We start from the raw sequence: 19,284 nt of genomic DNA, 5'->3' as shown, positions 1-19,284 counted from the left end.
CCTTCCTGGTGCTGAAAGCGTTTAGAAATTGGCCTGATGGGCTGACATCTGTGTAAATGAGGACGAAACGGCGGCGCTCCTGTTAGGGATACGTGTCGAGCAGCACCGCCTTCGGTGCAGATTCAGCAGCCTAGAATTCACTTGTATGATTGTATCCACAAATTTCAAACCAAGTCAACAAACAAAAGCACTGACGTGTGACGTTCATTCGTATCTCTGTTTAAGCGACGTCGTTTGAATGTGCTTAACAGTTATCAGTAGGGTTTGGAAGGTTTCTCTGATGGAAGGTGATGGGAGAATGGAGGTGGGACTCGCTTGGCTTCTGAGAGCGGCGTGGATTGCGGGAACATTGCCCATATTGGTCGCTTCAATCCCTTCTTCTCGGCTCAGTCCCGTTCATGGAGTTTTGTCAGGATTCGCAAGTAGAGGCAAGACTCGGCAATCTTCGTCCCAAGTATGTCTGCGTATCCTTTATCTGAGCTCCTTCAATTGGTGATTTTTGTCGGTGTTTTGTTCAGTGATTAAGAATTTCTTACGCTGTCTCAAGGTGCTGCTTTTGGTTGTTTCGAATTGGGTTTGATTTGGGATTACAACTAAGTGGAATTTGAAAATCTTGATTTTCCAATGAAATTGATCTTGTGGATTTGAGTTATTTAAATTCAATTCAAATCAAAATTCATTGCGGCGTTCACTTCCAGTTTCAAATTTTCAATTCCATCCAATCAAATGCAGCCTTAGTATTTGTTTAGGATTGGTTGAATGATCTCCCAGCATAACTGTTGCTTTGCTTTTGCAATCATGGTCAAGTTAATGACAACAGAAAAAAAATTCTGTAAGTGTAGAAGTTGACGGTGCCACAGAGTTTTTTCTCGCATTTTACTTGGTGGCCGTGGTGTGGACGACAATCTTGCTACTTGCAACATGGGACTATGCATATAAAATGGCACCATTGGATTCTGTGTCATTGGATTACTCCACCATTGCCAGCCACTTGACTGGAGGTTCCCATATACTTTCACTGCACAAGTCTCGTTCTACCTCTGCACAGCACAGATACAGGGTATGGAGACCCGTGTTTTTGCTTTTATTGATGGAACTGCATGTCATGAGGCGTTTATATGAGACGCTATATGTCTTTAACTACAGCAGTTCAGCCCGAATGCACATTTTCGGCTATCTAACTGGCCTTTTGTGAGTTTCTCAAAATCTTTGATTCTTGTTGTTATTGCTACTGGTTTTTCTTCTACCATCATTCCATTGTTGACTGCTGTGAATGAAAGTTTCTGGATCCCATAAGTTAATTGTTTGGTAAATCCCATGCTAGAATGAATCTTCAATTGATCATAACTTCAATTATCGTATTATAAGTGATTCAACCAGGTGTCTTCATTAGAGTATATTAATGTATTTGGTGCTTTCTGATTTATGGCTAATTTGGATATTGTTACTACTCCTGCTTTTTGGTATATTAGTCTCCCCATAGTTTAGATTCCAGGGTTTGGATATGTGGTAGTTTTACATCCTTTGCTTATTAAGTTATTGTTGTAACTAGTTTAGCTGAGACATCCAGATGACATCTAGGTGATTGATGCTCCCTAGGCAAAATATGACCTATTTCATTAAGAGAACATGGTTTTTATTTCAACTTTCAAGAGAACTTTTTATCCTTGTACATATTATGGTTTGCATATTGTGGGAAATTTGCATTTTATGTCCTGCTCTTGCACTGGTGAAGTCTTTATTCTGCTTGGCAATGTGCAAGTAAGCTTCTTTAACCCCTTCATTGCCAAAGCAGCTAATTTTTCCAGAGATATCCTCATAAGCGTGTACTGTCTTCTTTTTATAATGCAGAACCATCAAGAAGATTCTTGTGTCATAATATTTAAATGTTGTAATGTTTGGTTCCATGAAAGTACTAAGAAAAAGAAAAAAATGTTAAGGAAAATGATTTTTTCACATTTGGTTTACCATGAAAAACATAAAAGAAAAACAAATAAAATTAAAATTAATTAGAAACTTATTTAATTTTAAATTATTTAATCTTTATATAAAAGGGGAAAAATAAATGAAATGAGTTTGAAAAACATGTAAAAATAATGACTTTTTTATTTTCTTTTACTTTTTCTTTTCTTCAATTTTTCATCTCTAAGTTCTTTCCTTGCATTTTCCTTCAAATTTTCCAAGAACCAAACATAAGGTAGAAGATCCCTTATTTTTCACTATCATCTTATGGGGTTCTAATTATTGGAACATTTTCTATTCAGTTGGAGCTTGCTGATATTGACATTATCCGTTCAAGATGATATCAAATTTCAGGAACTTAAGTTTTCAACTCTGATTGACATTAATGAGTCAGTGCTCTTGCAAATTAAAATACCTACTCCAATGTCTCATGGCTTTCATTGATATCTGATTTTTGCAAACTGCACTGCTTCTATCAGGACCTCTGCTTGTAGAATATTGTGAACAGACTAAATGAACAAGTTATCCATTTATTCTGTTTGGTCATGCACACCCTCTTGAATTATTAAAAACTTAATATGTGAGGCATATAAATGTTTTGATACTATATGGTATGATTACTTTGTTGATCTAGGATTTAATCTATTAGTTGTGAACAAACTGAAAATTTTTGAACTGATGACTTCCATTTTGATTTCGCAAGAGGTTGTCCCCATCTTAGATGGGTGTTGCTACCTAGAAGTGTTGGATGAGCCACCAATTTGACAGCAGTATCGCTCATCCGTGATAAACTTAACATGATTATAAATCACCCCCTGGACTTACTTCCTATTTATATAAGGAAAACAAAGAGACCTGATAGTAAAACTCTTGCTCATTTACCCCTATATTATTTCCTCTTTCTCCCAACAACCAAACAAAAGAAAATGCTTTCCTCTGAGTATTCTTTTCTTTTTTCCAATGATGGTAAGAAATTAAGGACCTGTTTGGTAGTTTTTTTAAAAAAAACAATTCTAAAAAATAGTTTTTGAAAACAATTTTTGAAAACTGTTATTTGATTTTTGTAGAACAAAAGTCTATTTGGAAACCTAAAATGTTTTTAACCTATTTTTAAAGATGTTTTAAAAATAATTTTTATATCTAGTTTTTTATTTTTAATTATTCTACATATTTGTATAATTATTTCTTAAATCAACCCTCAGAAAACAAGTGAAAATAACATAAAACAACTAAAAGATATTCTCTGAAAATACTCTGTTTTCTATTCTTATAAAATAATTGTTTATTGTCAAACGTGTTTTCTATGTTTTTTATTTTGGAGAACAAAAAGCTGTTTTTTAGAACAGTTCCCAAACTGGCCTTAAAGTTTTGGCATGGAACTTAAACCCAAAAAAACTGGGTTTTGAATTTGTTGAACATGTTCATATCCCACTTCATATTCATTTCATCCCCATCAAACTTTCAATGAGTCTGCTCTAGTCATGTCTTTCAAATATTACACTACATGAATTGATTTTAGAACATTAATGACTGACCCTGTTATCAATCTGTAATGTTGGAATAAATAGCAATATTTGTATAATTCTTACTGCTGTCTATTAATTGTGTTAACCTTATTGCTTTGACCTATATGCAGAACTATGATTTTTATGTTTTTTTTTTTCCTTATTTTTTTAGTTTCTATATAGCAGCACCCCTTTCTCTTTGCACCTGTTGTGCTGTAGAGGTTTTTAACTTTACAGCTGATCAAGTGGCTGAGATCAATGTTGAAGACAGAGATTTGTTGTCAATCACTGGGTCTGATTGGTGGGGATATGTGAAGCCTATTACAAAACTTGGATGGTTTGAGTGGATTGGTGCAGCTATATTCATTTGGGGCTGGGTTCATCAATGCCGATGTCATGCAATTCTTGTAAGTCTCACATCTTGTTTTTATCTGCTGATTGTTTTGACTCTTTCTCTAAAAATGCACCACTGGTTAATAAATGAATTTTCCATTTCAGGAACTTCTGTCTGTCTAATAAACCAACTATGAATTAACTAGATGAAACTTCAATCCTTGCATATTCAGCTTTTGCAATGTCTGTCCATATCATTGGCATACTCATTCTACGAAACCTTTTTTTTTGTGTATTCCTTGTATTGACTTTTTCACTGCTAATTTGATATTATTGGGTTTTGACCATTCAATTCAAGCATAAAATTTTCTTAGCTGCAGTATTCACTGAACAATAGCACTTGATCTTATTTTGGAGCTTAGGTTTTTTATCCTTAACATCGTACACTCATGTTCTGGTTGATTGGTGATGCATATGAGGAAATGTATAAAAAAATGTGAATGTTAAAACTTTTTCTTTATCTTTTGCCTTTTTGACAACCAAACTAAGCATAAATTATTTTGTCTTTATCCTTTTTTGGGCTAAGGATAATTATTCTCAAGTTAAAACTTGGACTTTTGTTTATTACCTTTTCGTAGGCATTTATTTTAGTTCATTTTCTCTGGTGAGAAGAGAAAGTGCAATGAGTAATGGTTTCTGTACATAATTGTCCTATTCACAATTTTCTGGCCTTGCCAGGGCTCAATACGAAAAGAAAGAACTGGTGAATATCGAATTCCTCATGGTGATTGGTTTGAACTTGTTTCAAGTCCACATTACTTGGCAGAGATGGTATTTCTCTCTCTCTCTCCAGGCTTCATTGTTTCCCCTTATAAGATGTTTACCCTTAGGTTACTATTCAAATCATAACTGGACTTCCTTTACAACATATCCTGAGATAAACATTAGACAATAGCCATGGATACCAACTGTTCTCATCTTAATACATGCTTGCCCTGCTTTTGCACAGGTTATATATGCAGGCTTATTGGTTGCAAGTGGGGGAGCTGACTTCACTATTTGGCTTCTTTTTGTATTTGTGGTATTTATTTCCTCTTCAACTCCGCAGAGTAGTCTTCTAAGATATATAAACCAGCCCCACCCACACATCTTACTCCTATTTGAACCAATCTTGGGATTTACTTGGTAACTATATTTGGCAGGTGGCAAATCTGGGCTTTGCAGCTGCAGAAACACAAAGGTGGTACCTCCATAAGTTTGAGGACTATCCACGCAAACGCCGTGCTTGTCTTCCATATATCTACTAGCTGTGTAGTCATCCTTCACAGGCTGCAGAAGACATGGATGCTTCAGATGCTTTCGCATGATCACACAATGTAAACGACTTTAATTTAAATTAGAAGAAAAAATGGTATGTACAGAGAGTCAGGTTTGATAAAATACTAGGAGGTCATGTATTGGGGTTTTTTTCTTTTCAATTGAAATGAACAAAGAGATTGGGCTATGGGAAATCCGTTTTCTCCTTGTGAAAATAAGTAGGCTTATACTGGATTGCCCAACCGTATGTTACTCTTTGGCAGTGCCGTAGTGCTCACTTGGCAAGTTGTAAGGGCACGGGTGGCTCAGTTTTTGATTGTGAAAACCGTTGACCCAAATTTTGGCCACTACCCATGTTGCTTTGGAGCTTCCCCCAATTTTATTATTTGTTTGGGATTCCATAGTTTGGTTCTCGAGCCCTTCTATGTGACTGCTTTTTTTTATTGGAATACATATATTTTATCTTGTGTAAAGAGATTGACTATCATTTTTTTAATATAATGATTAAAATATCATTATTTTAACACTATGAATAGAAAAAATAACAAGCTACTATTATCCATGTGGAAGTTCTATAAATCAATTTTTTTTTTCACTTAAAGACTTTTTTTCTTTTATTAAAAAAATTATTTGATATTTGATTTTTTAGTTGTTAAAATCAAAATAGATTTGCTTTCTCCAATTCCAAAAGGAAATATGAGAAGTTATTTTGTTGATTTTTTTTTTCCTTTCCATTAAGATTTAGATTTTGTGATTTTATATTTCATTTTTTGTTTGTTGATTTTTTTTTAAATTATTTTTATTTCTAATGTTTTTCTAAAACCTCGGGTTACCTCATTTATGGTAATACTTCACAAAATAATGGTTGTCAGACCTTTCTTTGCCTTAAGTTTATCATTTAGAGGATATGGCTAATGAACTCATGTTACAATTCATTGTGTCATAGTTCTGACTTTATAGATCTAATCAATATGGATATGAAGTTGGGAAAAGTAAAAAAGGGAAGAGATGAAAGTAAATTTCATTAATGGTGATTGATCCATCGCTAATTCACTTTGATATATATTGATTTCTTTCAATGTCGGGGTAAAAGATAAATTGATATTTAGTGAACGATAAAAATATTCTTATTGATTGATAATATGTCATATGTTATCATTATATTTATTATTTTCATAATTTCATTTCTTATATGTTTTTCCAAAATATTATTCATATATAAAATTACATATATTATTTTAAAATGAATGAGGAAGATGTAGGTTTTGCAGATCATGAAACCACTCACACTCCGGATATATTATTCATGGTTTTTACTAGACAAAAATTCGATGTCTTGATTTTTCTTATTTACCTATTTATTTGTTAAATATTTCAAAATTGTCATATGCCTATATAATTAAACAAAAAGGGAAAATGTTTATTATTATTTCATTGCTATCATTTTGTGTTCAAAATAGTTATTATTTATGCATTTCAATATATATATATATATATATATATATATATATATATATATATCTAATGGCATGATTTGCTAGACTCCTTACATCAAGATGCGAATCACAACAAGACTCACAATTGAAATAGAAATAAGGGTACCTATGCGGTATTTTATTACATCATACTTTGCAGCTTCTAACTAAGCCCTTAGTGCATGAATTTCCTAGGATTAAGAAAAAGAAGACAACCCGAAAAAACTTTAGAAAACAAAAACAAAGATTGAACCTCATAGATATCCAAGTAATGAAAAACATTTCTCAGCTACACGTGATACTCACCTTATTAGTTTCTGCATTCTGATTTGCTAACTCAGCCCTTATCATAGCAATGACTTTGTCAATTTCATACTTGTGTTACAATGCATGTCATTGTCCTATTGAAGAAGTATAAAAAATATTTATCCTTACATCATATGAGGAAAAAAATTGTTGCAAAGTATCTTTGTGAAACCAAACCTTAGTTCACTGCACATCTTTTCTATATCACTTCGAAGTTTCTCAGTTTCATGTTGCAAGAGAGAAAAATGATCTCCATGCATTATTGTTTGTTGAGATTGAGTCAAAATACCTGACATGGAATTGCTAATGTAGTTTAAATGAAAAAACAATACATTCAAATATTTTCTATCTCACTTCCAACATATGTAGATTGTTGTGAATCTATATATATATAGTCTGCTGCACAAGTATTGCACGAAAACATAGAAGAAAAAGAAAAATAAATAGAAAAAAAAAAGTGTGCGTTATTTGGCTTTGTGCACATAATCCAATAGTAGTTTTTTTTTCCTATTGCTAATTGTAAATCTCTAGTGTTTTTTAGACAAGAATTAGTTTGTCCATTATTTTCATAATGAAAAATTTTCTAACCAAGCTAGGTCTAATGGTTTTTTTTTTTTTTTCCTTCACATTGGATGGTTTTTACCAGACAAAAATTCGATGTCTTGATTTTTCTTATTTACCTATTTATTTGTTAAATATTTCAAAATTGTCATATGCCTATATAATTACATAAAAAGGGAAAATGTTTATTTTTATTTCATTGCTATCATTTTGTGTTCAAAACAGTTATTATTTATGCATTTTAATATATATATATATATATATATATATATATATATATATATATATATATATATATATATATATATATATATATATATATATATATTTCTAATGGCATGAAAAAGGTTATCACTTGCTAAATAAGCCAGTACCTGAGAGCTTTCAACTTCAGATTTGAATTTGGACAAATTGGATTCTTGAGTCATTTCAATCTGTAGGCAACATGAATGCATGTGAATTGACAATACCAGAAAATGAAATTTAACATTGTAATTATAAAAGCCTAAAGCTGTTGAAATGTCTTATATATAAACATGGAGCATAACAAGCCATGGACCTACAGGCACCCCAGAATCAATAAACCTTACTTTCTGTATTTCGCCCTTAGAAACCAAGGACTGAGCCACATTCTCCAAACTGTCATTCAAGACTTCAATTATGGTAGATGTTATGGCCTTAGCATGTTTTGACGGTATGCCCTCAGCTTCTAATTTTCTAACCTGAGACAAGAAACCATGTCATTAGCGATTCTCGAATTCCATCCGAGATTAAACTCTTTGCTTAATTTGGTTGCAGAGAAGTAATAGAAATTACATTCTTGAATCATATAACTTTTCTTTAGTTGCCATACTATAAAATAAAATCTACACTGAAAAATGAGCCTAAATCTGATTTCCATAATTCTTGGAAATACAATTTAAATATCATTTTTTTACTTTCTTGGAAAACAAAAATGCAAATCAAGACTATAACTAAAAACTGAAACAGCAAAGAAAATATGAATATGATTACCAGAGCCAATGTGTCAACTAGGAAAAATCGCCCTCCGTTAGACTTCACGAACTGAGAAAACGGCCGATAATCAGATCTTCTGCAATATCCAGAAGGCGAAGAAAAAGAAGATAAAGAAGCTAAGAACTGCATCGCAGAGGTGGTATTAGATTTCCCCTCCACACTAAACGCTTTGAATTTGTAGAGAGCAGTCCCGATTCCTGAAACCGTGCCAATTTTCCCGGCGTACCTACAAGCCGCAAATCATGCCATTAGAAATATATATATATATATTGAAATGCATAAATAATAACTGTTTTGAACACAAAATGATAGCAATGAAATAAAAATAAACATTTTCCCTTTTTGTGTAATTATATAGGCATATGACAATTTTGAAATATTTAACAAATAAATAGGTAAATAAGAAAAATCAAGACATCGAATTTTTGTCTGGTAAAAACCATCCAATGTGAAGGAAAAAAAAAACCCATTAGACCTAGCTTGGTTAGAAAATTTTTCATTATGAAAATAATGGACAAACTAATTCTTGTCTAAAAAACACTAGAGATTTACAATTAGCAATAGAAAAAAAAAAAAAAAAAAAAAAAAAAAAAAAAAAAAAAAAACTACTCTTGGATTATGTACACAAAGCTAAATAACGCACACCTTTTTTTTTTTTTTCTTTTTCTTCGAAGTTTTCGTGCAATACTTGTGCAGCAGACTATATATATATAGATTCACAACAATCTACATATGTTGGAAGTGAGATAGAAAAGATTCGAATGTATTGTTTTTTCATTTAAACTATTGTAGCAATTTCATGTCAGGTATTTTGATTCAATCTCAACAAACAATAATACAGGGAGATCATTTTTCTCTCTTACAACATGAAACTGAGAAACTTCGAAGTGATATAGAAAAGATGCACAGTGAACTAAGGTTTGGTTTCACAAAGATACTTTGCAACAATTTTTTCCTCATATGATGTAAGGATAAATATTTTTTATACTTCTTCAATAGGACAATGACATGCATTGTAACACAAGTATGAAATTGACAAAATAATGGTTGTTAGAAAACAAAAACAAAGATTGAACCTCATAGATATCCAAGTAATGAAAAACATTTCTCAGCTACACATGATACTCACCTTATTAGTTTCTGCATTTTGATTTGCTAACTCAGCCCTTATCATAGCAATGACTTCGTCAATTTCATACTTGTGTTACAATGCATGTCATTGTCCTATTGAAGAAGTATAAAAAATATTTATCCTTACATCATATGAGGAAAAAATTGTTACAAAGTATCTTTGTGAAACCAAACCTTAATTCACTGCGCATCTTTTCTATATCACTTCGAAGTTTCTCAGTTTCATGTTGCAAGAGAGAAAAATGATCTTCTTGTATTATTGTTTGTTGAGATTGAGTCAAAATACCTGACATGGAATTGCTACTATAGTTTAAATGAAAAAACAATACATTCGAATATTTTCTATCTCACTTCCAACGTATGTAGATTGTTGTGAATCTATATATATATATAGTCTGCTGCACAGGTATTGCACGAAAACTTAGAAGAAAAAGAAAAATAAATAGAAAAAAAAATGTGCGTTATTTGGCTTTGTGTACATAATCCAATAGTAGTTTTTTTTTTCCTATTGGTAATTGTAAATCTCTAGTGTTTTTTAGACAAAAATTGGTTTGTCCATTATTTTCATAATGAAAAATTTTCTAACCAAGCTAAGTCTAATGATTTTTTTTTTCCTTCACATTGGATGGTTTTTTCCAGACAAAAATTCGATGTCTTAATTTTTCTTATTTACATATTTATTTGTTAAATATTTCAAAATTGTCATATGCCTATATAATTACACAAAAAGGGAAAATGTTTATATTTATTTCGTTGCTATCATTTTGTGTTCAGAACAGTTATTATTCATGCATTTTTTTTTCTCATAAGTAATATTAGAGCTAAATTATTCTTTAGGTGATTTCTTGTGCTAATCAAATGGAGGAATGAAGTGTATCTAATATCATGGTGCATCTTTTTTTGTACTTATAATATTCTTGTTCCGGTGTAAACCACATTAGCAAATAAGTAAAGGAACAAGACTGGCATAAGAAACAAGAAAAATTGAGGGCAAATAAGAAAAAAATAAGAATAATACAAGAAACAAGAAACATTTATATTTGATGATTCTATGCCCTTTAACCATATTAAAAATGATAACGAATATGTTCTTATCCACCTATATAAGCTCAAGGGGAGGGTCATTTGGAGCAAGTCATGATACATAGCTCTAATAGAAACAAGTGTACTCAATAATATTTTATCACATCATACTTTGTAGCTCTAACTTAACCCTTAGTACATGAATTTCCTATATATATATATATATATTCTTACATCAAAGGAAGAAAAAAAATGTTACAAAATATTTTTATGAATTAGACCTTATTTCATTGCACATCTTTTTCATATCACTTCAAAGTTTTTTAGTTTTATGTTGTAATACATTCGAATTTTTTTTATCTCACTTCTAGCGAATGTAAATTGTTGTGAGTCTATATATATATGGTCAGCCGCACATATATTGCACGAAAACTTAGAAGAAAAAGAAAAATAAATAGAAAAAATAGTGTGGGTTATTTGATTTTGTGTACATAATCCAATAGTACTTTTTTTTCCTATTGGTAATTGTAAATCTTTATTGTTTTTTAGACAAGAATTGATTTGTCCATTATTTTCATAATGAAAATTTTTCTAACCAAGCTAGGTCTAATGGTTTTTTTTTCTTCTTCATATTGGATAGTTTTTTCCAAACAAAAATTCCTATGTCTTGAATTTTCTTATTTACCTATTTATTTGTTAATTATTTTAAAATTGTCATATGCCTATACAATTACACAAAAAGGGAAAATATTTATTTTTATTTCGTTGCTATCATTTTGTGTTCAAAATAGTTATTATTTATGCATTTTTTTCTCATCAAGTGATATTAGAGTTAGGTTATGCTTTAGGTGATTTCTTGTGCTAATTAAATGGAGGAATGAAGTGTATCTAATATCATGGTGCATATTTTTCTTTACTTATAATATTCTTGTTCCGATGTAAACCACATTAGCAAATAAGTAAAAGAACAAAATTACTATAAGAAATAAGAAAAATTGAGGGCAAATAAAAAAAAATAAGAATAATACAAGAAACAAGTGTACCCCAATAATATTTTATAACATCATACTTTGTAGCTCTAACTTAACCCTCAGTACATGAATTTCCTATAATATATATATATATATATATATATATATATATTATTACATCAAATGAGGAAAAAATAGTTACAAAATATTTTTATGAAATTAGACATTATTTCAGTACACATCTTTTCCATATCACTTCAAAGTTTTTTAGTTTTATGTTGCAATACATTTGAATCTTTTTTATCTCATTTCTAGCGTATGTAGATTGTTGTGAGTCTATATATATATGGTCAGCCGCACAGATATTGCACGAAAACTTAGAAAAAAAAGAAAAATAAATAGAAAAAATAGTGTGGGTTATTTGGCTTTGTGTACATAATCCAATATTAGTTTTTTTCCTATTGGTCATTGTAAATCTCTCTAGTGTTTTTTAGACAAGAATTGATAGACAAGAATTGATTTGTCCATTATTTTCATAATGAAAAATTTTCTAACCAAGCTAGGTCTAATGGTTTTTTTTTTTCTTTTCACATTGGATGGTTTTTTCCAAAGAAAAATTCGATGTCTTGATTTTTCTTATTTACCTATTTATTTGTTAAATATTTCAAAATTATCATATGCCTATATAATTATACAAAAAGGGAAAATGTTTATTTTTATTTCATTGCTATCATTTTGTGTACAAAATGATTATTATTTATGCATTTTTTTTCTCATCAAGTGATATTAGAGCTAGGTTATTCTTTAGGTGATTTCTTGTGCTAATTAAATGGAAAAATGAAGTGTATCTAACATCATGGTCCATTTTTTTTTTTTTTTGTACTTATAATATGCTTGTTCCGATGTAAACCATATTAGCAAATAAGTAAAGGAACAAGACTGACATAAGAAACAAGAAAATTTGAGGGCAAATAAGAAAAAAATAAGAATAATATAAGAAACATTTATATTTGATGATTCTATGCCCTTTAACCAAATTAAAAATGATAACGAATGTGTTTTTTTCTTTTCTAGTTTATAATAATAGTAAAAAAGAAAAAGAAAAAAAATGTCAATATAAAAAAAACAAAAAATTCAATGTTATGAAGGGAAAAACCCGGATCTCTCCATTTCCCAAGTCCGAATCAAGTTAGAAACATGCATAACTATCCTAAACTTTTTCTAAATCCTATACACAGTAGAAAAATAACATTTTTATTATTTAAAAGGATTCACAAAGTGCTAACGAAAATCATACCTCATATTCGAATATTTCCAAATCAAATCCAGATGGTGAAAATGAAGATCAAAATCGCAGAAGTCTCGTAAACCCGAATGGTGAAGATGAAGATCAAAATCACAAAAGTCTCGTAATTCCGAAGTCTTTTGCCCGATGACTCTAACCTTGATCTTGGCACACTTCCAATGAGAAGGAAAATAAGGTGGAGGCTATGACCCTCTATCTTTCTAGATGGTGGAAGACAAAAGTTATAAAAACCTTAACCCCTATAGGGTATTTATAGGGTTCCTAAGTGGGCTTAAGTGATTTGAGCCTATATGGGCTTAGGTCACTTAATATAACCCAAAATAGGTTCTAATTGATTAATTAATTCAATAAGACCTACTGATTAATCAATTAATCCAATGTAGAGACCTTATTCACTTACTCCTATGCAACCTTACGTAATTACTAAAATGCCCTTATGCATACAAGTGAACCTAGTGTCAATTTGACTCTCATATTCCATACCAACAAGGTATATGAGTTCAAAACGGGGAATCATTGGAACACATAGGAATATTGGTTCCCTCAAAATCTAATTATAAGGTTGATTCAACATCTCACTATAGAGAATCAACTGAACTTCAGCATTCTATATAAATAACAACGAAACACCAAGTGCTTACGTCCATGACTTGCTATCCATTGTGTTCAATCTCCTCATGAACTGGTGTTCATAGTCTAACAAGGTGAAAGCTATCAGTCTTTCAAAACTACCTCTATCATTCTTGAGTTACAAATCCTTCTCTTATGTGTTTAATTGACATATCTTAACTCTCAAAGAGCCCATGTCAAGTTCCACTTAAGGACTACTATAACCATAGTTTCCATAAACACACTTCCTAAGGATCACCCAAGAAAACACATTATCTCAATCCCAAGAGATATCATGGTGTCTTTATTCAGAATACCTATTGCTATTAGCTTTCATCTATCCTATTAATTGCATATTAAGTTAACGGAAACTTGTGTTTGGGGTTGGTAATATCAGAATATATTATGAGATTGACATGTGCATTCTAAATTACCATATTCATAATTGAGAAATTAACATTTGCATGCAATGAAAAACTTGGCTTGTTACTCTTTTCATTCAACTTCATTCATTATTCATTTTAAATAAAAATATTATTAACAATAATTATTATTCATTTTTACCCAAAAAAAAAAAAAATCAATTATACTAATATCCATGTTTTTCTTACATATACTAAAATAGAATTTTTTTAATACAAAAAATAATTTATGTTTTTATTATAGTTCTACCAAAAAATTATTTTTTTTTAATTTATTTATAATTATAAAACTATTTTTATTTTTAATAAAACTTAAATTGAATTTAACTAATATTATATAAATTGAATTTACAATATTTTTATAAAATTTAATAGAAAAATTATTTAAAAAAAAAAACTTATACAAACAATTTTTTTGTCTTTTACTTTTAAAAAACGAATGGTCGAATACTCTTATTTTTATAAAATATTAAAAAACCATTTTTTATTGGTAAAAACAATTTTTAAAAATAAATATTAGAAAATATAGCAAAATGCAGTTTTTAGATTTTTAAATTTATATTAAAACCATCATTTTATTTTTTATAAAAATAAAATAAAAGATAAAAGGATGTGAGAGAATAAGTAGATTTTCAAAATTGCTCAAAAGTGTATAATTTAATGGCAAAAGGGGAGGGGGTTTGAAGCGAGACTCATTAACTCCGAGTAGTGGCCTCCCAGCAAATGTCAACCCAAAGATCTGACAAGACTCATTCAAGTGCAAGTTATAATGAAGCGTTCTTGGTGGAGTTGGCCAAAAACATCAATTCCAATGACATTATTATTATATTCGGCAAGCGGTGAAAATGAACGAATGAATATGGGAGGATGGAGGATGCTTAACGGTCACTGCTCCAGATTTGACAACACTTGTCCACTTCTCAATGTCATCCCTACTTAATACTCACCTCATACTGTTGTTGTTTTTTTTTTATGCCATTTAAGGAGAATCTTTTCATATACCTGCCTGTTGCCTTCATGCATCGAGGACGAAGCCCAACTGGATTTGGATTTGAAAAAAGTGATTGACTCCCTCAAAAAACCAAACGAAAACAGTCGCAACCGACGTGTATGTCCTCAGAAAAAAATGAAGATTAGATGACAAAAACAGATACACATTTCAATAGAATCCCTGTCCCACAAAAAGTTCAAAGTAATTTGTGCTGTAGGCCACCATTTTCCCCCCCTTCTCTCTCTTTACCCATCGGCCTGTGGGACCTGAAAATTTGGGATGGGACAGCGCAGAAACCGACGTGGCAGCAGCTGAGATAAAAAACACCTTGAAGCTGTAACTCACGCGGTTACGAATATTGATGCCTCCTCTGGGAAAAGACAGTCGTATTTGTTTGTTTGTTTGCCAGGGTGTCGCTCTGGCCCCACAACATTAACGGCTACTTTTTTTGCTAAAGTGAGCTAGTTACGGCCACGTGACGCAACGAGAGAAGTTCTCTCTGCTCCTTTCCTTGGCGGGAAATTAGCTGATGCTGGGCCCCACCCTGCCTACTTTCGTCCACTTTCACCGCGCCTCTCCCAATCGTTGACCGAAATTGTTGACTGTTACTCAAACCTCATCCCCTCCCCCCTCCATCAACATCACCAGCCGGCAACAGAGCGTAAAACAAAATTAAAATAATAGAGAAATAAATTAAAAATAAGACTAAACCTACTGTTACAATTTCGAATAAAAATTGTTATTTTTTCATGCCGGCGAGGGTTGGGATGTGGGATCGGCCGACGACGGAATATCGGGTCCGACACGGCAACCTTCTAGCATGAACACTGTGTCCGCCATGGTGGGTCGGTCGAGAGGGTCTGGTGCGGTGCAAAGCAAACCCACTTTCACTCCCAGCAAGAACTCTTCCCATTCTGATGATTCGGGATCGAGTTCTAGGAGTCCTGGCTCAAGCAGTTCTGAGACTTGACCCCTTTGCAATTGTCTCTTGACCCACTTCACTATGTCTTCGTCTTGTGTAAACATCACAGGTCTTTTTCCGGTCAAAAGTTCCAGCAAGACAATGCCGAAGCTGTAAACATCTGATTCCTTTGTGGTTTCCCCTGTTAGGACTGCTTCCGGGGAGACATACCCTAGCGTGCCAACAGATGTGGAGGAAGTGGAAGCTTCTGCTGGGGCAGCAATTGTCAGCCGGTCGAGACCGAAATCTGATAAATGGGCTTCAAAATCCGCGTCAAATAGGACGTTTTGTGGCTTGACGTCGCCATGAACCATGGAAGCTGTGTGTAAAAATGCTAAGCCCCGAGCGATTCCAAGTGCAATAAGGTGGCGCATTGGCCAATTGAGGACATGACCATCTTGGTGGGATGCTTCTTGTAGGAGGGTTGCGAGGTTTCCATTGGGCATGTAATCGTAAACCAGGAGTCTGACATCAGATGCTCCAGCATAATAGCCGCGGAGGACAGTTAGGTTACGGTGTTTCACTTTTCCTAGTGCTTCAGCCTCTTTGCGGAATGTGTTTTCATCTAGCAGTCCATCAGGGAGTCGGCGAATTGAGAGAACCATTCCATCATTGTAGCAAGCCTTGAAAACTAGACCATATCGCGTTCTGCTCAGCACATTTTCCTCATCAAATTGCCTTGTTGCTTCACTTGTTTCTGCAAGTGTGATGTTGTTATTGAACATAACAAGCTTTGGTCCACCATTATCAGTGCTGCCACGGCCCCCACTGGCTCCTGAACTTGCCCTCGCAGGGCTCCTTTTCTTCTCCCCCGCAGCCCCCTCTTTGAGCCTCTTGCGCCACCTCAAGAGGCTGAAAATATAGAAGCAGCAGCATAATGCCATGAGGCAAGCTCCACTTGCGGCCACAGCAAATAACAGAATCAGCCTCTTCCTCCTACCACCCGTGTTTATTTCTTTGCATTTCCTATCCAGGGGCTTCCCACATAAGTTTTCGTTCATGGCAAAGACAGATGGATTGTTGAATCGAGAACCCAGTAGTCCTGGAATCTCTCCTTCTAGATCATTTCGCGAGACATTGAAGTTTACCAAGCCAGAGATCAGTGTAAGATTTGCCGGAATCTCCCCAGTCAAGTTGTTTGTAGAGAGATCCAGTGTTGTTAGGTTTGACAAATTAGACAATGAGTTTGGAATGTGACCAGAAAGATGATTAGTATCCAGCAACAGAGAAGTTAGTGCCGAGCATTTTGAGATTTCTTCAGGGATTTCACCTGTTAAATTGTTCCTACCCAAATTAAGCTCATTCAGATGCGAGAGACGAGAAAAATCAGCTGGAATGTCACCCGACAAAGAATTTGATCCCAGTTCAAGGACTCTGAGCTCGGAGCAGTTGCCTATCTCTGATGGAATCAACCCACCTATAAGATTTTCAGACAATGAAAGAACAACCACTGACTGAAGAAAGCCAAAGGTGGCTGGAATATGACCGGAAAAGGAATTGGAACTGAGGTTCAAATAACGCAGACTCACTAAGCTACTGAAACCTTCAGGAACATCCCCAGATAACATGTTCTCCTGGAGAGCAATAAGTTGCAAATTGGGCAAGCCTGAAAGCTCATCCGGCACCTCACCAGAAAGTTTCTGCTTGCTCAAATCAAGGGTCGTTAGCTTGAATAAATTTCCCACCGTTGCAGGAATCTTCCCTGAATATGCGTTACCACTAATATTCAGAACAAGTAGCTTACTCAGATTCCCAATATTTGCTGGAATTTCACCCGAAAGCTTGTTCCAGCTTAGGTCCAATGTAGTCAAGTTACTCAATCTCAATAGCTCCTCCGGTATCGTTCCGGACAAATTGTTGTGCCTCAAGTTCAAGGTTTCTAGCTGTGAGAGCTTACCAAAAATCGGTGGAATAAGACCGGAGAAGAGATTCTCCCCAAGGGACAAAGTTTTCAAGCTTGTCAGATCACCCAAAAACGCAGGAACCGCCCCTGAAAATTGATTTCCTTCAAGATCAAGAACACGCAAATAACTACACTTCCTCAACTCCTCCGGAATCTCACCGTCTAACGAATTATTAGCCATCTTTAGTTCCTGCAACCTCAAGAGGTTTCCGATCTGAACAGGAAGCGCGCCGGCGAAGGAGTTACCTGAAACATCCAGCATTGTTAAGGAAGTGACAAATGTTAACCACAAAGGAAACACGCCGTGCATCAGATTCTGTTGAACATCCAGAACCTGCAGAACACTAGAACACGTCGCTGTCCCGGGCGCGACAATGTCCGTGAACGCATTAAACCCTAGCTGAACGATCCGAAGCGAAGAAACGTTGCAGAACATAGAAGATGGGACCGCACCAGAGAGATTATTGTGCGAAAGCGAAATCACTTGAAGCTTCGGCAGAGACGCAATCGCTACCGGGACTACGCCCCGAAGCGCGTTGCCCTCCACACTCAAATGTATTAGGGCTGAGCAGTTGGCGATCGCCGAAGGTAGAGTTCCGTCCAAAAAATTGTAATCAAGCCAGAGGTACTGAAGCTGTTGAAGCGCGCCGAAGGTCACTGGAATCTCTCCGGAGAAGTCGTTGTACGAGAGGTTGATGAGCTGAAGATCGGATGCGGCAGAAAAACTCGCTGGAATTTGACCAGAGAATAAGTTGGATGAAAGATCCAGGTATCGCAGAGTCAGAGGAAGATCGCCGGGAACTTCACCGGAGAGAAGGTTCTGGGCAACATTGAAGACTTGAAGATTGGTGAGGTTGCCGATCTCCGGCGGAAGATTGCCGGAGAATGAGTTGTACTGTAAGAAGACGGCACGAAGGAGAGTGCATTTGGAGAGGGAAGAAGGGATTGTACCATTGAAGGCGTTGGAACGGAGACTGAGCTTGCGCAGCTGGGTCAGGTCACCAAGGTGATCAGTGAGTCGACCGCCTAGTTGTAGACGAGGGAGGCGGAGGTCGCTTACTCGGCCACTGCTGCAGCCCACACCACGCCAGTCGCATGGAGCAGACGGCGTTGACGAATCCCAGCCGTTCAACACTCCAAGCGGATCATGAAGATTGAGTTTGAAAGCCGTGAGCGCTTCAATCTCAGCCAGAGTTTCAGCACTCCGTTGAGCGCAAGATAAGAAGGGGGTGAAGATAAGCATGAGGAAGAAAAGAGGAGTTAGTGTCACAGCCATGGATAGCAGCAATGGCATAATGAAAATTTAGTGGTGGTGTGCAGTGGGTTGGTTGAGGTTTTTGGAAGCGTATGATAGCAGTGATCGGGAGGAAGAAGGGAGAGGCGTTGCCATATGCTGCGGCAGAGTGTGCATTGGTCAGAGTCCCACAGAGAGAGAGGTGGTGGGGATTCTCCTGGGCTTCTCCCTTCCCCAAAACCCTTTGAGCAAACACT

General features: G+C 34.4%; 1 protein-coding gene and 2 pseudogenes across 1 annotated transcript; 1 reads left to right on the top strand and 2 right to left on the bottom strand.

Moving 5' to 3' along the window:
- The first annotated feature begins 49 nt into the window (after window positions 1-49).
- Window positions 50-5,560, top strand: LOC117913486 (annotated as a pseudogene).
- Window positions 5,561-7,023: 1,463 nt separating this feature from the next.
- LOC117913308 lies at window positions 7,024-8,725 on the bottom strand (annotated as a pseudogene).
- Window positions 8,726-14,948: 6,223 nt separating this feature from the next.
- On the bottom strand, window positions 14,949-19,284 carry LOC117912975 (probable LRR receptor-like serine/threonine-protein kinase At4g36180). The gene has a single exon (XM_034827800.1). The coding sequence runs from the start codon at window positions 19,085-19,087 to the stop codon at window positions 15,677-15,679; it is 3,411 nt and encodes a 1,136-aa protein (XP_034683691.1). The 5' UTR covers window positions 19,088-19,284; the 3' UTR covers window positions 14,949-15,676.

The sequence above is a fragment of the Vitis riparia genome, chromosome 4 (genome assembly GCF_004353265.1).
Source record: "Vitis riparia cultivar Riparia Gloire de Montpellier isolate 1030 chromosome 4, EGFV_Vit.rip_1.0, whole genome shotgun sequence".
Taxonomy (NCBI): domain Eukaryota; kingdom Viridiplantae; phylum Streptophyta; class Magnoliopsida; order Vitales; family Vitaceae; genus Vitis; species Vitis riparia.
This window is presented reverse-complemented; position numbering and strand designations above follow the sequence as displayed.